The sequence below is a fragment of the Amborella trichopoda genome, chromosome 9, assembly GCF_054954075.1.
Source record: "Amborella trichopoda isolate Santa Cruz 75 chromosome 9, AtrichopodaSantaCruz75HAP2 v2.0, whole genome shotgun sequence".
NCBI lineage: Eukaryota > Viridiplantae > Streptophyta > Magnoliopsida > Amborellales > Amborellaceae > Amborella > Amborella trichopoda.
In genome coordinates this window covers 52,283,140-52,307,158 of record NC_142344.1, presented here as the reverse complement: position 1 = coordinate 52,307,158, position 24,019 = coordinate 52,283,140, and the positions used below count along the sequence as shown (strand labels likewise).

Here is a 24,019-nt window from a genome sequence, read left to right as displayed (position 1 = left end):
AGCTCCATTCGGGAAATGTAATTCATGGGAGCACTGTTCATGTGGTAAGAATCATTTTGAAAGTGACTCGAGAGGCAACCTGTGGTCGTTATGATGAAACAAACTAAAGGCATAAATAATGGGGAAAAGCTTATATTGTTCAAACTAAATAATGTAGTTTGAATATACAGAAAGTGCTCCGCGAGTCAGATAGACGACGCGTAAAATGCACGGGCGTCAAATCAAACATGGATGGACAGTACCAAAACAAAATCCTCAATTTTTTCTTGTGTTTTTTTCTTCATATTTGTCATGGCATAGATAACGTATCCCTGATATTTTAGATAAAAAAGCTATCTTTTGAAGTGAAATTTAGAGGGGCCGCAAGTGTATATATGAGTCAACTGACTCATAGAAACCCCATCCAATAAAATAAAATAAATAAATGAGACGTTTACCGTGTGGTCAAACCCGCACATGTACAAATGCGGGCTTGGCAATAAAGGGAAAGGTTTATATACTTCCACTATAGCATAAAAGATCTATGCTTCCCCTACCATCCAGCCATCCAATTTTGATCAAGAGAGCTTCTTACCGTATGATCTTAAATCCGACATCTTGAAGTATTTTATTTTTAGTTTTTTTTTATACAAGTTGTATGAATATGAAATTTGGTATGTGTTATTTTCTCATTGGGGCACACTTATAAAAATATTAAACATAATTTTTTGATAAAATATAATGACCAAAATACCCCTTTAATCTTTCAGGGGTATTTTGGTCATTTTATTTTATTGAAAATATATTTTTAATATTTTTCACTAGTGTAAGTTTAATAGAGGAATGGACATCCAAAATTTGGTGTCAAAATAATTTATAGAAAAATAATTAAAAATAAAATAGTGTTGAGACGTGACATTGTGATTGGGGCAATCTTAACCCTCCATTCAAAATGGACGGTTGGATAAGGGGAAGTATATAAGTTTTATATTGTAGGGAAAGCATAGAAAGCTTGCCAGGCAATAAATATATATTTTAAATATAATTTGTTCCTAATTTTTAGAGAATATATAATCTTTAACATGGAGATGAATAAATAAATAAAATTTGAAAATTAAAAATAATAATTATATTAAGAAAACATTTCGACTGTTAGTTACAATTGTTTTTAGATGGACCACCTATTGGAATCCATCTTTAAGATGGATGCTTTATACCTCTAGTGGACTGCATATTGTACAAATGCGGTCCGGTCCGCATGAAGCAACCGTTAATAAGTAAAAGTTATAACTATTTATATTAAACACTCCAAATAAATAAATATTGCGAAATATTATGAATCAAGGTAAGGTAACTTAGAATTTAGGAACCTTTTTAGATGCAAAACAAGATTTCAAAAGTTAGTTTCATCCATCAAAATCGTATATTTAACCTACTAGAAACAAGATAAATGAGAATATGAATTATAATACACGAAAGAAGGCATACTGTGGTTCACTCAAAGCAGCTAAATGGGTATAACAAACTAAAATCACTGTATCAATGATTTGAGACACAAAAGGTATTTTAATAACCACCAACAATATACAATTGGTCTTATTAACCATCAACAATACATAGTCAAACAACCCTTGAAACCACTCTCCCAATTGACATCACATGTGGTTTTCCCTTCTTTTTTCTTCTGATCATTTGTACCAAACACTCCTTATAGAGATGCAAGAGTAATAAGAAATTAAAATTCTCTAAAGGAGATGCCAAAACCTCCACGATAACTGCTTCTCAACCAACAAACAAGTTTATCTCTCCACACGAGGCATAGATGCACCGTCTCTCTCACTACAAGCTCTCTCTAGAAATTCACTCAGATACTCTTCCTTGCAGACTAGAGGAAAGTCCACCTTCGCCAGGAGATGACCTAAATGGTGCACACATATTTTTGTCCTCGTATTGTTCATGTATGTCACATATATCTCAGAAACCAAGAGATATAATTAAGAATTCTAATCTTGTTGGCCTTGTATTTTCTTTACTCAAATCTTTACCCGAATGGTGATAGGATTCCCATGGGACTGTGATTTCTTTGAATATCAACGTAATGGTGACTCCAAGTGGTTCTTTCAATATCAAGAGTTATAACAAAGTCCCCTGTGAATTCTTGAACATTCAGTGAAAATATTGAAGAAGTAAACAAACATGATTATGCTAACAAATCAAACACAAATCACTCCAATTTTCATATCTAACCGACACAAGAATTGAGCATGACCAATAAATTCAAGGGATTAGTTTTTCTTGATAATTTTTTGCATTGAAGTTCCACAACTAACGACATTTTCATTTGCTAAGTATACGAATTTAGTACTTGAAGCGCTGGACTTAGATATGTTTTGATAGGGCTGCAACCCTGTCGTTATAGTTAAGCCTCGCATCAAAAGTCAGAAAATTATAATTGTCGTTTAAAAACCTTTAAATTGATTATCTTGACCTTAATTATTATAGTTGTGAAAAATATTAGGATATTCAGTCATAAATATAGTATACACAATAGATTATCTCCGTTCATTTTTAACTGTTACGGATCCACAAGATTTGTAACATTTATTGAGTTACAAATTTTATAGTTGGTGGTAGAAGTTGATTCTAGAGCCATCGTAGATGTTTCTCATGCTCGAAGTGTTTTTCAGACGAAGTTTCGAGATGAGGCTTTACTTTTTTCACAAAGCCTACGCTTTATAGATACTACATCCTTATCAAAAGAATAAGGTTATAACCTTAAACAATCCAAGGCGTACCTCCAAATTTCATCATAACATGTAATTTTGGTATTAAATTTTTAGGATTATCTGAAAATCTATTTTCATAACTAATTATAAAATTTTAAACTCTAAAAGTGGTTAAAATCAAATAGATTTATAAACATGTGACAAACTTAAAAATAAACGGGCTCGATAATATATTTCAAGATGCACTATTTTTGGGACTCAAAATCTCTCTTTTTTTCATTTTTTTCATGCATCTCGATGTCAAGATGATCAATTAGAGGGTTTCATAATATTAAAACAATATTCTTCAATGGATTTCTGAGGTGTGTATATAATTCTATATTTTAAAGTTGCAATCGTATATAAATTTTTCCCTTATAAAAAAATAAAAAAAGAAAAGATATAGGCATAAAATACTAAAATATTGAAACTATTTTTTAATTCCAAAAATATATACGATATTTATCTAAATTTTCCAATTACAAAAGAGGGAAGTAACCATATTTAGTCTCTTTATTTTTTCATCTCTTCTTTCTAATTCATCTTTAGCTCCTCTTTAATTTAATAAAATAAAAAATTTATATAAAGATGCAACCTCATAATGTAGAACAACGGATGCCTTTTCAAAATCCACCAAAAAAAATAGTTTTAATATTGAAAAACCCTTTGATTGATCATCTCCACACCGAGATATATGATCACGAAAAATAAAAAGTTTTTAAGTTTTAAAAATAATACATTTTATAATATACTATCTACACCGTCCATTTTCAACTGCACCCTTAAAAGAAAGAAACAGAAGTAACCACATATTAAGGAACGTTGATGGAAATGCCAAGTGGCACAAGCATATGCCTACGTTGAAAATATACGGAATCCGATCACCAAACGCATCTATTTTCCGAGATTCTGTAAAATCCGAAGAATCTTAATCGTACAGAATAGTAATTCATTTTCAATGGCCTCGTAAGTGTAACTACTAGTCAATATAAATTAAAGCGACAAACACGAGAAAAATTGATTGGACATGTCTTTTATTCAAATGACAAAACAGCCTTGAGCCATTAGTTAGATAAAGGAAAAAGTTTATGGAAGGTTATAATTTTAAAATGTAGAATAACATGTGCACCTCAATAACCTTTATGAAACATTTGTTTTAATGTTAAAAAACCCTACGATTTGGTGTCAAAATGTATGAATTTGAAAAAATAAATAAAAAAATTGAGTTTTAGAAATAATGCATATTGAAAGCGTATTTAGATTGTCCATTTTTTAAATTTTTATATATTTAGAGACTACTTGATTTTAATCATTTTTAGAGTTTAAAATTTTATAATTAAATTTAATAATAGATTTTAAGATAATCATAAAAAAAATTTACAACAAAATTACACGTTAAGATAAAATTTGGAAGTACGCTTTAATTGGATTGTTTAAAGTTGCAAACTTATACAGACTACACGATAAAGAGGCCTCTATAAAATCCAAAAGACCTCTTCTCTATAAGATATCAAACCAGGAAATAAGGACTCTATTATTCTCAAAACAAAGTAATTGAAAAAATCATCGATCCCACTCGAAATCATGCAAATTGGATTATGATAATTAATTAGGCCATTTTAGTTTTAAGAAACTCGAAACACTTCGATTTGTTAATTTTAGCTTCTATTTTAAATCTCTTTTGTTGCATATAGCTTGATCTGGCTCGAAATGACCCAAGTTGGATGCGTTGAATCAAAATCAAACAATGGCAAGTCAAGTCCCAATACTGATTTTTGCAAATAGACCACTTTTTATACTCAAATCGTGCTCACGAATCGGGGTACTAACCAAGGTTGCTTAGGTAGAAAACCCCTAAAGTAAATAATTGAGTACAATCCTGTATAAAAAAGGGAAAGTTTATATAGAGTCGAGACTTTAAATAATCAAATTAGAGCTTATCTCAAATTTTTCACTAAAAGATGTTTTGATGCTCGAATATCCTCAAGCTGATTATCTCGACATCAAGATGCATGGGCATGAGAAAAAAAAATGGATTTCAAGTTTTGAAAATAGTATATTTTGTAACGCATTTTTGGACCATCAATTTTCAAGATTACAAGTTTTCATAGATCTGTCAATCTACAATATTTTTGAAGTTTTAAAGTTTATAAATAAAGATGAAAATATATTTTTAGGTTAGCACAAAGATTTTCAGTATTGAAACTACATTTCTCTATACTATTTGAAGGTAGAATTTAATTTGATTGTTTAGAGCCTAGGTTCTATTAAAAAAAAAGCACCCCTATCAAAAAAAAAAAAAAAAAAAAAGAAAAAAAAAATGTATATTTTTTATTGTTGATAAATGCAATTGGTTACTGAAAAGAATAGGGGTATTTTGGTCACCCAAGGAAACTACAAAAAGTAACTCTCCCACAACAGCAAACTGGCAGCTATATCCTCCAAATTTGGAGGACTGCTCTAAAATAAACGTCTCTCCTCCCATCTCTCTCTCAATCTCAATCTCAATCTCAATCTCATCTATCTAAAATGGAGGATTCAGCTAAAATCGTGTAGCTCTGCATATGTGAAATCCCTATACCCTCCAATCAAATTACAACACTCTTTTTCTCTCCCTATTCTTCCCAAAAGCAAATGGAGAATTCAGCTGCAACTTTTGAGCAAATGTGAAGGAATTCATCCCTTGAATCTAACTACCATTCCATTTTGCATCTCCCTTCATCATATCCTCTCAAAAAATGGAGGATCCCTCAAAATCCATTACCACCTCTCTCTGTAAGTCTCTCTCTCTCTCTCTAATGGATAATCCCTCTGTCTCTCTCAAATGGATAGTCCCTCTCTCTCTCTCTAATGGGTAGTCCCTCTCTCTTTCTCTCTATGAATATTGTTCATTTTTTCTCTCTCCCCACTTTCCTAGAGAGATGTTCTCTCTTTCTCTCTAGATGGGTTATTTTCTCTCTTCTCTCTCTACATGGGTTTTCTCTCTCTTCCCTTACTTATTTGTTTCCCACTTTCTCTCTCATGAATTGCAGTGGACAAGGCATCTTCCTCAACAACAATAGAAGAACCCAACACCTCCCCTGAGAATTCACCCATCGAGCAAGTCGCCCTAACGGTCCCCGTTACCGATGATCCTTCCCTACCCGTTTTAACGTTCAGGATGTGGTTCTTAGGGGGCCTCTCTTGCGTTGTTCTCTCCTTCCTCAACCAATTCTTCTGGTACAGGACCGAGCCTCTGAGTATAACCTCGGTTTCAGCACAAATTGCGGTTGTGCCCCTAGGCCACCTCATGGCCGCCGTCCTACCTACTCGCCCCTTCTTCAAGGGCAAGCGTTGGGAATTTACGCTGAATCCAGGGCCTTTTAATGTGAAGGAACATGTTCTTATAACTATTTTTGCAAATTCAGGGGCTGGATCTGTTTATGCTATACATATTGTGAGTGCAGTGAAGATATTTTATAAGGAGACCCTCTCTTTTTTTGTGGCCTTTTTGGTTGTCATCACTACTCAGGTGAGCTAAGGCCCTTATTTTTTAATTGAAAAATGGTTATATATTTCAAGAAAGTTTTTATGAGTTTTCAATTCAAAAATCTTATAAAAGAAAGTGTTTTCATTCGGGAGAATCATCAAACTGGAACCTCGAGTTCTGTGGATATAAAATATATATATATATAAAATTTTAATTATAAAAATAATATATTTTGTAAGAAGTGATATGTAAAATAATATTTTTGATTTTTTAAAATATAAACAACTGTCTGAACCATCGGATGTCGGTCGGATGAGCTTTGAGTAGAAGAGCGGGGATCCGCAACCATCTGATTGTGATATCTGACGGTTGAGGGAGTTGTTTATATACATGAGACATATATATACATGTAGTATTTTATTCCTTTTTTTTATTTTTCTTTTATTAAGGGAATAATGTGGATTTTGCTTTAGGTGTTGGGGTTCGGATGGGCAGGGATATTTCGGAAATATTTGGTGGAGCCAGCGGCTATGTGGTGGCCATATAATCTTGTCCAGGTATCGCTGTTTGGGTAAGTATTTCTTTTACCCCCTTTCTGTTTTGTTATTTGATAATTTTTGGGAAGGACACGGTTTATATATGTCCACGTAGAAATTAGTCACCTTTTAAAAAAATCAATTTTTAAGATGGATTTTTGGACTTAATTTTTTAGAGCATGTAATCTTTAATATGGAGATCATGAATACAATAAATAAGTAAATTTAAAAAAAAAAAAAAATAATAATTCTGTTAAGAAAATTTTTGGGTAGGTAGTTTCAAATGGACCACTTATTGGCGTCTATGTTTAAGGTGGACAACATAATGTAGGAAGGTGGTTCGACCATGAAAACAATTTTTTCCTTTCAGAAATATCAAGAGAGTAATGATCTTATAAGACCTTTTTCCACCTCAAAGAATCATTATTAAAGTTGACATAAATCTCTAAAAATACTATTATATGGGTGTGGGATTTGGCTTTTTTTATAGATCTATGTCAAATTTAATGGTGATTTTTTGAGATCCTACACATATTAGTAGAATTTAATGGTGATTTTTTGAGATCCTACACATATGAGTGGGAGAGTGGGTGGGAGAGTGGAAGAGGGTCGTATAAGATCATTTCTCATATCAAAATAGTGCTCAAAACATCTCTATATATTATGGAGATGCTCCAAAACTTGTGATTGGTCCTTCGGATATTGACATTTTATTTTGGACATGTTACTCTTAGCAGCTCTTTCTAACTGAAAATTGAGTTAGGGTCAATGGACTTGAATCCAAGTACTCAAGGTATAGAGGGTAAAATGGTAATGAATATGAAAGGTACAACATCGTGAGTGGCCAAATCTCATAGCGTGGCTTTATGATATTTAAAGTTTTGGTATTTTACGAACCTTTCAAATCGTTTTCGAAAGCTTTTAAGTAAATATTTAGGACCCCAACAAAAACAACGTAAAAGGTTTTGTACCAGGGAACCATGTTGGAAAAACCGGAAAATCTAACCGTCCGGTTAGATCGGAATTGAGCGGTTATTAATTATCGGCTCCAGTTTTTTATGGTTTTGGTGGTTGGCCGGTATTTTAATAAATTTTTTTTTAAAAAAAACTATAAAATCCAATAATTAAAGAATTTGATTTGTAATATATTTTTTAATATTATTTACATTATGGTAAATATTAGAAATTGTTTTGGTGATTAATACTCAATTTTATATTTTCCCATCTTTTTCGAAATTTTTTAAAAATACCCTTAGACACAAATCAATTCTTTAAAATCCAAATTTTTCATTAATTTTCAACTTCTTTTGAATGTGTTTTTGTTTTTAACAACTTTTTATAGGGTGCGGTTTTAATAGAGCCTAGGATCCAAACAATCAAATTAGAGCCTAGGCTCTAAACAATCAAATTAGAGCTTACCTTCAAATAGTATTGAGAAATGTAGTTTCAATATTGAAAATATTTGTGATAGCCTTAAAATATATTTTCATTTTTATTTATAAAGTTTAAAGCTTCAAAAATAGTGTAGATCGATAGAACTATCAAAACTTGAAAATCTTGAAAATTGACGGTCTAAAAATGTGTTTCAAAATACACTATTTTCAAAACTGGATGTCGATTTTTTTCTCATGTTCATGCCTATTGATGTCGAGATGATCAATTTGAAGATATCTGGGCATCAAAACAACATCTTCTTGTGAAATTTTTTGAGGCAGGCTCAAATTTGATTGTTTAAAGCCCCGGCTCTATATAAACTTTTCCCTTTTTTATATGTTTTTCATATTCAGTAGATTTTTTTGTATCTTTCTTAATTTTTTCAACAATTTTTTGACAGTCCGAGACTTGTCCTGTTAGAACTGTTTAATCGGCTAGTTTACCAGTTAGGCCGGTTAAACCGCTTTTGACCCTATGTCTGGTTAATCATTTCAGTTCGGTTTTACGAACACTGATAGAGACGTAGATTTCCGAACCGCTCTTCAATTTGAACTTGTTCGACCAGACCCGGTTCGAACAGATAAATCCGGTCGAACAGATAAAACCCGGTTCCACCGGAGAGGTGAGTCAATCGTTATAAATGAAGGGCCACAAAGGGTAATAAAATGGCATTAAATGATGGATTGGCTTGTTGCGTCCTCTTTTACCGGGGCTTTAATTTTGGCAAGTGGGGTGCCATTGCGTGAACTATAATTTGTTTTTTTTTTATTATTTTAGAGTAATGACACTATGAGACCTTCTCACCGTATTTTAAAGGTTTAATATTAAATTTTGATACAGATTTTTAAAAAAAATTATCACATGAGTGTGAGATTTGGGTGAATGGATTTATGGATAACTTTTCTAGATATATGTATCAAAATTTAATGGTGATCATTTGAGATCCTACTCACATGGGTGTGAAAAAGTCTCATAGTATCATTATTTATTTTTTTATTTTCTACTTTAATTGTCTTAAAATGGTCTACTTTTAAGTTTAAAATAAAATAATTACTACGTATACTATGCTCCTCCTGACTAAGCAAAAAATTAAATTTTGAGTTATTGAACATCTAGATCATTCTTTCTCAAAATTGGAGGGTCCTACTGCCATTTTAGGATACCATTTTTTTAAGTACATAAAGAGTGAGAGCTGAATTTTTTTTATTTTTGAGGATGGTTGCACATCAACAAAATTTGGGATCTATAAGATATTCCTAGTGAAAGTTTTGTCCGATGGAGTAGACGGATATTATACTCCCACCGGAGTAGAATATCTTTTGGCTCTAATCATTTTTGGGAATCATGTTTGTGGCAGTTTATAATAGAGTTGCTGTGGCAGTTTATAATAGAGTTGCAGTCCATTTTCTATGCATTTCTTTTGATTATGTCGGGTAAAGCCTAAAATGAGGGGAGAGATGGGTCCATGATAAAGACAAATATGTTAAAGCTGAAAAACAAAAATAAGGGTGAAAGATGGGTGTATGATATCTTGGTACCCTTATATTTTGAGAAATTCGAAATTAATGATGACTTTTGATTTTTTTTTATTTCAAAGTTATGATAATCTAGAGTGTTCGAAAAAATTGGACTGGTGGTTCGAATTAGTCATCCACTGGTTTTGAGCCGGCTTGCCAGCTCCCAAGGTTTTTATTACTTGAAAATAATAAAAAAAATGGTAGAAACTAGTGAAAACCGGTAGGTCTTAGACTCAGACCAGCTCCAACGGTTTCGAACCCGCCCAATGATCTTCAAAGATCTCGAATAATTGAAGCGAAATTTATATTGTTTTGTCAATTGATAATGCTAGCATTGAGAATTTGGGGATAAAGTTGTGGGTTTTTATCTAAATACAAATTATTGTCTCATTTCTTTTACTTGACGTTGCTGGTGTTCCCATACCAAGGGTTATAAAATAAATGTATTTATGATATTTTTTTAATTTTAAATAAAATAGATGGGGCCCGGTATCCCTACTAAAAATTAGTATAATTGCTTGCATAAAAGCGTGAGGGGTACAAGTTAATTGACACTCTCTAGACAACATCATAACAGCATGGAAAAGGGGTTTGGGTCGTGGTGGTAACACCCTACACTCTAGTTATCATTGTGTTTTCATTTCAACCAATGCCGCTAAACTATTTGAAAAAAAGAGTGGGCCGGTCTTCATTACTACCCCAACAAATAAAAAATAAAAAATAAAAAATAAAAAATAAAAAATAAAATGATAATGGCGTTTCTCGTGGTCTACTCCGAATGCAAATTGAGCAAGTGGAAAAACAATAATATAACCCCTCGTGCACGTTTTGCATGATGCTATTCAACTTTAGCCATGCTTTGTGATAAGATGCATGTGAATAGTTAAGGCATGCGCGTAGCTATTTTAATGTTCAAAAATGTTTTTGGGCCATGCTCATAACTATTTTAATGAAAATTCCTTCAAAATTGTATCTTATCACAAAGTTTAGAGGTGCGCTTTAACTATTTTAATATGAAAAAATAAGACGTAATTTTGGTATCAAAAACTTTTAAGATGGCTCAAGAATCTACTTTTATCTTTTGTTATAAAATTTTAAATTTTAAAAATGGTTCGATAAAGCAAATCTATAAACACATAAAAATCTTGAAAATTGATGATTTAGAAAATTTGTTCCACGATATACTACTTTTGGGTTTTAAAATCTTTTTTTTTTCCTTATCCATACATTTCAATATCGAGATGATCAATTATATGGTTTTTCAACATCAAAATAGCCTTTTTCCAATAGATTTTTAAGATGCACTTTAATTCTACAATATAAGGGGTCAACCTTATATAAACTTTTTCCAATATTGATGCTTACCAAGTTCAAAATGAAGGCCATAAGTCAAGAAATCATATTGAATCATAAAAATGGAAAATGTGTAAGAAATGAATATAAAAAATGACTGAAAAATCACAAAATGGCATAAATATGGAGTAAATATGAGGAAAATATTTTAAAAATATATTATTTTATAATTTGAAGAAGCGACATTTTTCATAATAATTAATTTCTATTTCTTGGAATTACTTATTGATTAAAAAGTGAGTCAGATCACTTTTATAATGGCCATTTTATGCAAAAAAAAAAAAAAACTATAATTTCTTTCTTATACACATAGTTTTTCTTCTCATTCTCATTGCCTGATATACGACGTTCTAAATATCGACTCAGCCAAAGTACTTGGTCCCTTGGTTGAGCAGAGTAACTCAGCCAAGTATACACCTCAACAAAGCGTGAAAATTATAAAAAATAGATAAAAACCAGAAAAGATGAAAAGAGTCAATAGAAATCATTAGAAGACTTAATCAAGATGAAAAAAATATATAAAAGATGAATTATTGAAAATTTTGACTTATACTTAGAAAATTAAAGAAAAGGAAAAATATGGAAGTTCGCAAATCATCTTATAAAGTATCAAAATCATCTAAGAAAATATTTCTAACCACTATATTTTTTGAATTTCACATTTTGGCAGAGCTTTGCATGAGAAGGAAGAGAGACGAAAAGGAAGCCTAACACGAAACCAGTTCTTCCTCATTGCTCTAATGTGCAGCTTTGCATACTATGTCCTACCCGGCTACCTATTCCCCATGCTCACCTCTCTCTCTTGGATTTGTTGGATTTTCCCTAAGTCAGTGTTAGCCCAACAACTGGGCTCGGGCCTTTATGGCTTGGGCCTTGGTGCAATTGGGCTAGATTGGTCCACCATTTCCTCTTACTTAGGCAGCCCACTAGCTAGCCCTTGGTTTGCAACTGCTAATGTGGCTGCAGGTTTCTTCATAGTCATGTATGTTATAACTCCACTATCATATTGGCTTGATCTCTACCATGCTAAAAGGTTCCCTATATTCTCGGAGGACCTCTTTACGTATTCCGGCCAAGAGTATAATATTACGGCCATTATCGACTCGAACTTCAATATTGATTTGGAGGCGTATGAGAAGGAAGGGAAGCTGTACCTTAGCACGTTCTTCGCGATGACTTATGGTGTTGGGTTCGCTTCTCTCTCTGCGACTGTGGTTCATGTGGCTCTCTTTCATGGCCGGTGAGCTTCGATTACTACTATTACGTTTATTTACTGTTATCGTCGTTAAGGAGAAAAGAGGTGGTGTTTGGTTTAAGTAAAAAGGTGGTGTTTGGTTTAAGTAAAGTTCGTTCGACTTTTTAACAAGACAATAATAATTTCTTGACACCTCTTAGAACTTGGGGTTATTTTTCACCAGTTTCTAAGAATCAGTGCTAACTTTATAAAATCAGTTGTATTTCTTTAGGGCACGTTTGGTTCGCGTGAAAATACTATGTAAAAAAATTCCCTCGCATGGTTTGGTGGGGGAATGATTTTCACACCAATTAGCTACCAATTGGTGTGAAAGATGCACTAGGACCAATTGTATTAAAATACTTTCATATTTAACCACATGAGGAAATTCTTTCACGTGAAAATACTTCCTGAGAAATATTTCACACGAAACAAATGTGCCCTTAGTTGTTAGGTTTTTCCCCATTATGGCTGTTAAGCTTGGACCCGAATTGAAAACATGTTGTAGTTAATAAAGAACCTCCATCACAGCTCTCACTAGGATCAAATTTGGATATTGAATTTTATTGACATATGACAATTTAGTTGCTAAGCTACATTGAGAGAGATCATTGAAGATTTATAACTTTTTGCTATTCCTTTTGTAATTTGACAAAATACACCTAACTTTTAATATTACAAGGAATAACACCAACCTTTTATATGACCATTAACAGCCTCCATATTTTGAATTGGTCCATTTTACTCTAGTTTTCTTCTCATGCAGAGAAATATGGCAATTGAGCAAATCTGCATTCCAAGAAAAGAAGATGGACATTCATACCAGACTCATGAGCAAGTACAAGCAAGTACCAGAGTGGTGGTTCATCACTATCCTTATAATAAACATTGCAGCCACCATTTTTGCTTGTGAATATTACAATGCGCAACTTCAATTACCATGGTGGGGAGTCCTACTAGCATGTGGCATTGCCATTTCCTTCACTCTTCCAATTGGAATAATCACTGCAACCACTAATCAAGTATGCCCTTGCCTTTAATTCAACAATTTATTGAATTTTTTGCCAGAATGTTTTTGTTTGGTGAGTTATTATGTGATATTAGAGACAGATGGCCTAACTTGTGGAATTAATGATATCAGCAACCTGGCCTAAATATCATCACCGAGTATATTATTGGATATCTATATCCTGGTCGACCAGTGGCAAATATATGCTTCAAAGTTTATGGGTATATCAGTATGACACAAGCTGTGACATTTTTACAAGACTTTAAGCTTGGCCACTACATGAAGATACCACCACGAGCAATGTTCATGGCACAGGTAAAAGAGAAAAGACAATGGTAGAATTTGTTTCTATTTAAAGGCCATGTTTACACATTTGAGAAGGCCAATTCCGCACAAATGCCCAGGATTGAAATAAGCAGGAAAGATTTAACTGTTTGACATCTTTGCTTAGCAGTTAGAGCATACATGTTCCGTCACTAACATCTAAGGTGCTTATCCCATTTTCTCTACCAGAACAGGAGTAAGAACACGAAGAACAATGCATGAGCTAACTTTGTAAATCTCACAATGTGTGCACCCTCACCAAATGCACCATATCACACAACATTCCTTACCTATAGAGAGAATGTCGTGAGCAAACATTTATAGTAGTTGAATGTTCTTCCTAATCAGGCTTGCACCTATACTTAGCATGCACCTAAGATTAAATTTTGATAAAGAAAACTCCTAAACAAATGGTTAATCATCTGAATAATGATTTCTAATATGTTAATTGTAGTGATTAGAAGCTCGTTTTCAACATGAAAGACTCACGGAGTCACCTTGCCTAGGCCAGTTGCAGAGTTTTATAATTGAAAAATCTAGTCAAGCTGAAGAGTTTTATAATTGAAAAATTTAGTTGCACCACGAGTTTGTTATTTATGTACATCTGTTGTTATTTTGTCATGTAAATGTTATCTAGTGGAGTGCTAGAAATGTGGTATGGCTTGCCCTATTTTTGCAAGATAAACATTCGACTCGGTGAGTCGATTGGGTTTTGGCAATGACTCTGTTGGCCGAGTTTTTGTGTTTTTGAACAGTGTATAATAGTGAACTCTCGCCCATCTTGCTACCATTCTTGCCCAATCATGCTTAACTCTAGAAGTTGGTCTAACTTTTCATGCAGATAGTAGGAACTCTGATCGCAGCCATGGTCTACCTAGGAACTGCATGGTGGCTTATGAATGCAATCCCCAACATCTGTGACACTTCAGTGCTTTCCTCTGATAGCCCATGGACATGTCCCATGGACCGCGTCTTTTACGATGCTTCTGTGATATGGGGGCTCATTGGACCACGTCGAATTTTCGGTGACCTTGGTACCTACTCAGCTATCAATTGGTTCTTCTTAGGTGGAGCTATCGCCCCCCTTCTTGTATGGCTTGCTCATCGCGCCTTCCCTGACAAAGAATGGATCCGTCTCATCAACATGCCAGTTTTAATAGGGGCAACAAGCATGATGCCTCCGGCCACTGTGGTGAATTACACTAGTTGGATTTTGATGGGATTTATCTTCAGTTTCGTTGTTTACAGGTATAAACGTGATTGGTGGACACGCCACAATTACGTCCTTTCTGGTGCACTAGATGCAGGTTTAGCCTTTATGGGGGTGTTGCTATACTTGTGCCTAGGGCTTGAGGACATAAGCATTAGTTGGTGGGGTTCAGACCTTGATGGTTGTCCCTTGGCTTCTTGCCCTACAGCAAAAGGGGTGGTAGTCGAAGGCTGCCCTGTTTACTAATTGCGTATAAAAGTGTGCTTTCTTAGGTGTGTTTCAGGTTTCAAGAGCCACATGTATGATCTCCCTCTCTCTATATGTCTGTATAGAAGGGTGCTCACAGCATACAAAGAAATATCTTGCGGGGCCAAACCAAAGTGCAATTTGTTATGTGAACAGGAAAACAAAAAGGAAAGTTACAATTATTTGTGGGAATGCACAGGAGACCATTAGGAATTGCACAAAGTTACAATTCTTTGTGGGGTTCTTGATTTTGAGTTGGCTTAAACTCTCATGGGATCAGCTATAGATATTTATAATTGAATTTGTAAAATGTTATCAAGCTACATTGATTTGAGCTATGAAATGATGAAACCAAGTATTAAATCAGTAAGGACTTCAAATTACAACGGAGACGAAGGACATACAGCTTTAAGTACACTAAAAAAAAGGGAGTGCAGTCTTTGTGAAGCTATGGCCCCTCTGGCCAGGAGAGTCAAAGGGCATGACTTCACATAACTAATTTTTTGGTTTAAGTTATGCTCTCTTATATAACTGGATGAATTGTTGCAGGTGCTTGAGCAACATGAATTATTTAAAATTATCAACATATTCTAAAATCCAAGTACCAAGACTATCATGTATCTGACAGAGATGAAACAAAAACAGATTCAAATCTTTAACAAAACTCTTGAAGTATGGAGCAAGAACTCATCTCAATTCGATGAATCTTCACTCTCGCTGGCTTGATTCCAATAGCATAATGAAAATTGCAAAGGCTTTGATTGTTGATGAGCCTATTTTGTCATGCGCATACCTGAGAGAAGAAGAAGAGAAACATATTGGGTAATATTCTAGGCTAAACCAATCCTATATGATAGTGAAATCACAATTTTCTACTCAACTTTTTTTTTATATATATATAAACTGCTGATGTATTTTAGGAATGGCGTTCTGTCATTTCAAATTCCCTCCAAAAATAATTTTAAATTTAGAATGATTATGTTGACGTTTTCATTAAAGCAATTTAAAAATGCAAATATGCATTTTTTTACATTTTTGGAACAAATTATGTTATTTTATAGGAGTATGTAAGTAAAAATTTTTAAATTAAAAAATTCCTAGTGCTCCATCAAAATAAGATTAGCCTAAAACAACTATTTTAATTAATTACAAAAATTACATAAATATCCCTTATATTTTGCAAATTTAAAAATTATGCCCAATGTTCATATTTTATGCTCACGACCACTTTTTCAGAACATATATAATTGATTTTAATAGTTTTTTTATAAATTGGATGAAGCTCAAATTTTGGGTCTATATTTTCGTATTATGCATTTATAAAAAATAGGAAAATAATAAAATTAAATAAATAAAATAATTAAAAATTCCAAAATACAGGTAAAAGTCTGGTGGATATATTGCTTTTTATTTAATTTTTTTTTATATTTTTTAATGATGTGTGATGGTGGAAAATATTAGCCTACAAAATTTAAGTTTAATTTTATGTATAAAAAATAAAATTAAAATGCTAAATATGTTTTTAAAAAGTAGGACATGACTATAGAATATAAAATATAAAATATTAAGAATAATTTTTTAAAGGAGAATAGTTTGATAGGGTTGCAGCCCTATCATCACCTCATAACTCATCGAAAATTACAATTTCATAAGACCTTTACATCGATCATCTCAACATGAGCATTATGGTTTTGAAAAACAATTAGAGTTCAAGTTTTAAAAATAATGTATATTGTAACAAATTATCTCAATTGTCCGTTTTATTTTAAAAATAAATGTTCATATACTATCAATATGTGTATCATTTTTCGAGTCTCAAATTCAGTTGTTGGTGTTGAAAATTGCTTTTTGAGCCATGAGGTACATTTCTATTGGCCAAAGTGCTTTTTGGACGGGGATTTGAAACGAAGGTTTTTTTTTTTTTTTATAAAGCCCGGTCCAAACCTCATCCATTTTCAAAATCTAAAAAAATATAAGAAATATTCATCTAAATTTCCCTTATTAATTGGACTGGCCGTCACATGCTCTCAGTCTCCATGTTTGTCTCAATCTTTCATCAACTCTCTGATTTAAAAGACTCTTGTCCCGATTATAATAATTTCTCAGAGTCAAAAACCTCGACATGTGACGTAATGTTTGACATTAACCGCAATCAATTAAGTATATGCAATCCTTGAAAACAAATATGCAGAGGCCTCCTCTCCTCCTCCTCCTCAATCATCCTACATTCCCGTTTTGCTTCTCCGTTCATCGTATCTTCTCACAAGATGGAGGATATCTCAGACTCCATTACCCTCTCTCTGTGTAAGTCTCTCTCTCTTAAATGGGTACTCCATGTCTGTTTCTCTCTCTATATAGATGGGTTTTTTCTCTACCCTCTCTCTCTAGGTAGATAGGAGTCTCTCTCCATGGACTTGTGCACTCTCCCCACTTCTTGTAGATAGGTTCTCTCTCTAACCTCTCTCTAATGGGTGATTTCTCTCCCCTCTCTCTATATGGATCCCCTCTCTTGGTCTCTCTACATTGTTGCCTTGGTCTTTGTCTCACACTTTCTCTCTCTTAATTTGCAGTGGACAAGCCCTCTTCCTCAACAACTGAAGAACCCAACAGCTCCACTGAAATCATCGAGAACTCGCCGATTGAGCAAGTCGCACTGACGGTTCCGGTGAGCGATGACCCTTCGTTGCCCGTTTTAACGTTCAGGATGTGTTTCTTGGGGGGCGCCTGTTGCATTATCCTCTCTTTCCTCAACCAGTTCTTCTGGTACAGGACCGAGCCTCTGAGTATAACATCAGTTTCAGCACAAATTGCGGTTGTGCCCCTAGGCCACCTCATGGCCGCCGTCCTGCCTACTCGCCCCTTCTTCAAGGGCAAGCGTTGGGAATTTACGCTGAATCCAGGGCCTTTTAATGTGAAGGAACATGTTCTTATAACTATTTTTGCAAATTCAGGGACTGGATCTGTTTATGCTATACATATTGTGAGTGCAGTGAAGACATTTTATTAGGAGACTCTTTCATTTTTTGTGGCCTTTTTGGTTGTGATCACTACTCAGGTGAGTTAGGATTTTCACTTCTTTTATTATGTTTTTGGCTTTGGAAAATAATTTCTGTCAAATGTAGCTTAAGAGTTGAACTGTTTAATATCTCACCATTTCTTTTGGTCCAATTTGAAAGAGTCCATAATTCATCGTTAGTTGATCTAATTTCAAAAGAGCCTATCAAACCCATTATCATCGGTCTGGCCACTTTTGTAACAACTTCCAAGAATAAGAAGGTAAAAAAAGCTGTAAGAGTAAGTATTCTATTTCACACTGCAAGAGAGTGTACAAGCCACTTCGTGGGCCGATCCTCCTAGACAATCGGAAAGCTCAATCTTGTCCCCTTTGATACATTTGTCATCTTGATGTAAGCTAAGCATTTATCATCATCATCATAGCCTTTTTCCAATTAATTGGGGCTGGCTTCACGAATCCTGATCCTCCATGCTATACCCTCAGTGAGGCCTTTAAGTCCCCATATCTTGTGGCTAAGGCCACAAGATACATATTTAGATACACATTTATATAGCACACCTAATCCTTCAAAGTGATCCTACATTGCCTCGTTGGACTTTGAAGTTTGGAATTATGGATGTCTATGTGAAGTTTCGAATTTTAGATATGTTATATGGGACGGAATAGATTTCTTTGTTTTACATGTTATCAGGCTAGCAGGGGACTCAGAGTCCTAGACAACTAATATTAGAGACAATGAATAAATTGAAATAACTACTATTACATAAATCACGTGTATGTTTTTTCTATGCATGATTATATTTTTTAGAATTGTTTTAAATTTATTGACCACATTGGAGTTGATGTGGAACTGCCATTGAGCTGCATTGTTGTGATGGACCCCCGGCCGCATTGGGTGCGCATACTGCATTTTAAAACATTGATTGAGGGCACTATTTATATCCATGTAAGATATAAACAGGTATTATTTGATTACTTTTTCTTTTTTGTGGGAAATAATGTGGATTTTGCTTTAGGTGTTAGGATTTGGATGGGCGGGGATATTTTGGAAATATTTGGTGGAGCCGGCGGCTATGTGGTGGCCACTAAATCTCGTCCAGGTATCGTTGTTCAGGTAAGGCGAAATTGTTTTTTCTTTGATCATTTGGTTATTTTGAGAGATATCAGAATAGTACTCGGAATACCTGCATAGATTATGGAGATGCTCCAAAACTTGTGATTGTTCTCTTTGGATATTGATACAAGTTTACCTTTTTCCATAGGTTGTTGTTTCTGACCGGAAACCATGTTTGGTTCAATGGGTTATCTCCAGTACTTAAATAAAGGATGGATGGTATAATGGTTGAATTTGTAGGTCCTGGTTTGTGAATAATCAAATCGTTTTCTTTTGGCTCTAATGTATATAAATTCTTTGAGCACATTGTACCTGAATTATGATGGTGTTCCTGGTTTTCTTTTGTAACTTCTCTCAATTTTTATCTTTTGTATGTGAATTATGATGGTGTTCCTGGCTTTTTTTTTTCTTTTTATATCTTTTCTTAATTTTTCTCTTTTGAATTAAAAATTAGAAGTTTAACTTTTCAAATGATCTTTGTCAAGTGCTTTTTAGCCAACAGTTTATTGAGAGTAGGCTTCAATGGGTTGGGCCTTGCTGCCTTGCCTGGGACTCCTAGAGGCTTGGCCAAGGCCCTAATCGGGCTAAAGGCTCCTTGCCCAGGCCCCGGCCCAGCCCTATTAGTGGTTCAGGCCAGGCCCTGCCTGGCCTTTTCTTTACGGTATTTTGAAAAAACATAAAAATTTTAAAAATAGGTTGGGTGAGATTCTAACAAAACATAAAAGTTTTAGAAATAGGTTGGATGTGATTTCCAAACTTGACCAATGGTATAACTTCAATACACTGGTTGAAATTTTTTACTCGGGGGGGTGGGGGCGGGAGTAAGGTATCAATACTTACTAGAAGTTTCCTAGTTTGGGAAGTGCAATGAGGGTGTCCATACAATAAATATATAAAACTAAACCTATTTTAAATACATAAATATTTTTAAAAAGCATTTAGATGCAAAATTTACTTATTAGAAATACCTTTAATTTAGGCTAATAAAATTTGACTGTCTTCTCATATTCAAGTCCTCCACAATAATGTAGCGAAGGTATTTATCTGATTGTACATTCTAAATGACAGTAAAGAATCTTGTTTTGGTTAAATCACATAAAAGTCATGTTCTTTTCTTCACATATCTCCCTTCATTCAATTTAATAGAAAGAAAACTAATGTGTGGGGTAGATGAAGTAAATAAACATGGAAATATGGACACAGAAAGAGATAGAGATTGGAGAAAGGAGTCATTCTCTCTTGTGCACATTTTAAAAAGATGATGCGTCGAAGTCCCTAAAGCATTTGTGACAAATGTTGGACCACTATTTCCTACATTAAGTGCTATTTTGGGAAGCATTGGATTGCAACTTTCTTTTTGTAATTGATGCGAACTTAAGAATCTCTTTTTTTTGAAAAATAATGGAACATGGATTTTAATTTTGAATAATTTAGGGAAGCAATTAATGCTTGCTTCTTTTTTATGGATATCTATTTACCGCTTTCAATTTTGAATTGATATACATTTATTGTTTCTTTTTATTTTATAATGCATGGAACATGATCATATTAACTTGTTGATTGACTCATATTGGCTTAGGATCGCGCTCCCCTAACATGGGATCACGGCCGGCTACTTCCTCATTGCTCTAATGTGTAGTTTCGCTTACTTTGTCTTACCTGGCTACTTCTTACCAATGCTCACCTCTCTTTCTTGGATTTGTTGGATTTTCCCTAAGTCAGTGTTTGGCCAACAACTAGGCTCGGGTCTTCATGGCTTGGGACTTGGTGCAATTGGGATAGACTGGTCCACCATTTCCTCTTACTTAGGCAGCGCACTAGCTAGCCCTTGGTTTGCAACCGTTAATGTGGCTGCAGGTTTCTTCTTGTTCATGTATGTTATAACTCCACTATCATATTGGCTTGATCTCTACCATGCTAAAAGGTTTCCTATATTCTCTGAGAGCCTCTTCAGGTATTCCGGCCAAAAGTATAATATTACTGCCATTATTGATACGAATTTCAATATCGATTTGGAGGCCTATGAGAGGGAAGGAAAGTTGTATCTTAGCTCGTTATTTGCGATGACTTATGGTGTTGGGTTTGCTTCTCTCACTGCAACTCTGGTTCATGTGTTGCTCTTTCATGGCCGGTAAGGTTGGATTTCTCCTCCAACGTCATTTTACTATTATCTTTATTTTTGTCTTTATCTGTATTTTTTATTATTGTTGTTGCGAGGATAGATAAGCATAAGAGATTGGGGAAGTAGAGTTTAGCTATTTTATAGACAAGAATGATTTCATTTCACTTCGTAGAACTTGAGGTTATTTTCCACTAGTATCTAAGAACCAATTGTAACTTAGTAAAATATGTCCCATTGTTCTTTTTGTTAGTTTTTAAACCCCTCATGTGTGCTATGCTGGGGTCCTGAATTGAAAACCAAGTGGATGGTCAAACAAAGAGCCTCCATCACAGCTTTTGCTAGGATTCAAAAGTGGGTTTGAATCATGTATTGTTATATACTTGCGGAGCTACAATTAGAGAGATCATTGCAGATTCGTTATTTTCCCTATAGCTTTTTTAATTTGACAAAAAAAAAAAAAGGTTTAAAATATAAGACATGTATCACTTTTTTATATGACCATAAAGCATCTCCCTGTGTTGGATAGGACCATTATACGCTAGTTTTCTTCTCATGGAGAGAAATATGGCAATTGAGCAAGTCTGCATTCCAAGGCAAGATGGACGTTCATACCAAAATCATGAGCAAGTATAAGCAAGTCCCGGAGTGGTGGTTCATGGTTATCCTTATGATTAATATAGCAGCTGCGACTTTTGCATGTGAATATTACATTGACCAACTTCAATTGCCATGGTGGGGAGTCCTACTAGCTTGTGGCATTGCCATTTGCTTCACTCTTCCAATTGGGATAATCAGGTATGACCTTTCTTCTTAATCCAACATATGGTGAATTTGATGTAATTAAGGTCATGTGACCTAACTTGTTGAGTTTATGACGTCAGCATCCTGGCCTAAACATAATCACAGAGTATTATCATTGGATATCTATATCCAGGTCGACCAGTAGCAATGATATATTTCAAAGTTTATGGGCACATCAGTATGAAACAGGCTGTTACATTTTTACAAGATTTTAAGCTTTGCCATTACATGAAGATACCTCCGAGAACAATGTTGATGGCACAGGTAAAGAGAAAACACATTATTGTTAGTACACTAATGTTAGAATTGTTTCTGTTGAAGTCCATCTTTACACCTTTGACAATAAGTTTTGTGCTAGCTGCTGAATCTTGTAATTAAGGAGGGAAGTTCCCTTATGGCTTTCGCTTAAGCTTATTAGTTGGAGCGAACATGTTCTACCACTAATGTTTAAGATTCTTATCCCATTTTCCACACCAAAATCTGAAAAAGAACGATATGGATGCCCCTCCCATCTTCCCACAAACCTAATGTTATTTAATGGACTGGTAGCAATATGTTGTGCCTTTCCTGATTTTTGGCAAGTTAAGGGATTGACATGGCGAGTTGACTTGGTTATGGTAATGACCGAGTGGGTCGAGCTTTTTGTGTTTCACTGAATAATGGTGGACTTATTCTCGCTCAGCTTGCATATATCTGGAAGATTTGGATAAAGAACTCTCATATTTTTCAAATTCTATGTGGTATGGCAGATTTGTTAGTGAGGCTATTATAGCTTTTCCAAAAGTGGAAAAGAGAAGTTCTGTTGACAAATTTATAGTGGAGATTGAAGAAATCCTCAGAGATTAAAGTATGGTGGCCAAACTGACACTTGCGCTTCAAGGTGAAGCATGCTTTAACTAAGCAATTTGGTCAACATTTCATGCAGGTAGTAGGAACCATGATCGCAGCTATGGTCTACCTGGGAACTGCATGGTGGCTCATGAATTCCGTCCCCAACATCTGCAACACCTCGCTGCTCCCCTCTAATAGCCCATGGAGATGTCCAATGGACCATGTTTTCTATGATGCCTCTGTAATATGGGGGCTCATTGGACCACGTCGAATATTTGGTGACCTTGGCACCTACTCAGCTATTAATTGGTTCTTCTTAGGTGGAGGCCATAGCCCCTCTTCTTGTATGGCTTGCTCATCATGCCTTTCCGGACAAAGAATGGATTCGTCTCATCAACATGCCAGTCTTAATAGGGGCACTTATCCAGATGCCTCCCGCCACTGCAGTGAATTACACTAGTTGGATTTTGATGGGATTTTTCTCCAATTTCGTTCTTTACAGATATAGACGTGATTGGTGGCAACGCTACAGTTACATTCTTTCGGGTGCACTAGATGCAGTGTTAGCCTTCATGGGGGTTTTGCTATACTTGTGCTTAGGGCTTGAGGACATTAGCCTTAAGTGGTGGGGTTCAGAGCTTGATGGTTGTCCCTTGGCTTCTTGCCCTACAGTAAAAGGGGTGGTTGTTGAAGGTTGCCCTGTTTACTAATTGTGTACAAAAGTGTGTTTTCTTAGGAATGTTTTGCTTCAGGTGTCAAGTGCCATGTGAATAATTTCCTTCACAATATGTGCCCAAAAAAGAAGAAATTCACTCATGGGGGCTAGCAAAATGCAATTGGTTGTCCCTAAAGAAAAATAGGTAAAAGTAGAGTTGTAATTCTTTGTAAGAATGGAGAGGCAACCATTAGGAATTGTTTGGCTTGTAATGTGGGGTTATGGGTTTGGAGTTCTCTCCATTTCTCAGGCAAGATTTTGGGGATGGCCTTAGAATTTTATGGGCTAAGTTGTAAAATCCTATTTGAGCTCACTACATTGTCATGAGTAATGTTTAAAGATTT

General features: G+C 34.6%; 1 protein-coding gene and 1 pseudogene across 4 annotated transcripts; both read left to right on the top strand.

Annotated features, from left to right (window-relative positions):
* The first annotated feature begins 6,026 nt into the window (after positions 1–6,026).
* On the top strand, positions 6,027–15,442 carry LOC18441592 (oligopeptide transporter 7). Its single transcript, XM_011627773.3, has 6 exons — positions 6,027–6,255; positions 6,687–6,784; positions 11,724–12,293; positions 13,054–13,309; positions 13,429–13,611; positions 14,462–15,442. Exons 1-6 carry the CDS (start codon positions 6,034–6,036, stop codon positions 15,074–15,076), a joined length of 1,944 nt encoding a protein of 647 aa, XP_011626075.2. The 5' UTR covers positions 6,027–6,033; the 3' UTR covers positions 15,077–15,442.
* A 1,778-nt stretch (positions 15,443–17,220) lies between these two features.
* LOC18441595 (oligopeptide transporter 7 pseudogene) lies at positions 17,221–24,019 on the top strand (annotated as a pseudogene). Of its 3 annotated transcripts, none has more exons than XR_016040292.1 (6): positions 17,933–18,131; positions 19,109–19,206; positions 20,786–21,337; positions 21,887–22,118; positions 22,189–22,393; positions 23,055–24,019. The product of XR_016040292.1 is annotated as an oligopeptide transporter 7 pseudogene, transcript variant X2 (transcript). The 3 variants fall into 3 exon arrangements; XR_016040291.1 differs by having other exon boundaries at positions 21,887–22,123; positions 22,197–22,393; XR_016040293.1 differs by lacking the exons at positions 20,786–21,337; positions 21,887–22,118; positions 22,189–22,393; positions 23,055–24,019 and adding exons at positions 17,221–17,380; positions 17,647–17,741 and having other exon boundaries at positions 17,846–18,131; positions 19,109–19,246.

Coding starts and splice junctions, on each gene's coding strand:
- LOC18441592 (XM_011627773.3), top strand. CDS start 6,034: ATGGCCGCCGTCCTACCTACTCGCCCCTTCTTCAAGGGCAAGCGTTGG. Junction 6,256..6,686: donor TGGTTGTCATCACTACTCAG/GTGAGCTAAGGC, acceptor ATTTTGCTTTAG/GTGTTGGGGTTCGGATGGGC. Junction 13,310..13,428: donor TCACTGCAACCACTAATCAA/GTATGCCCTTGC, acceptor TAATGATATCAG/CAACCTGGCCTAAATATCAT.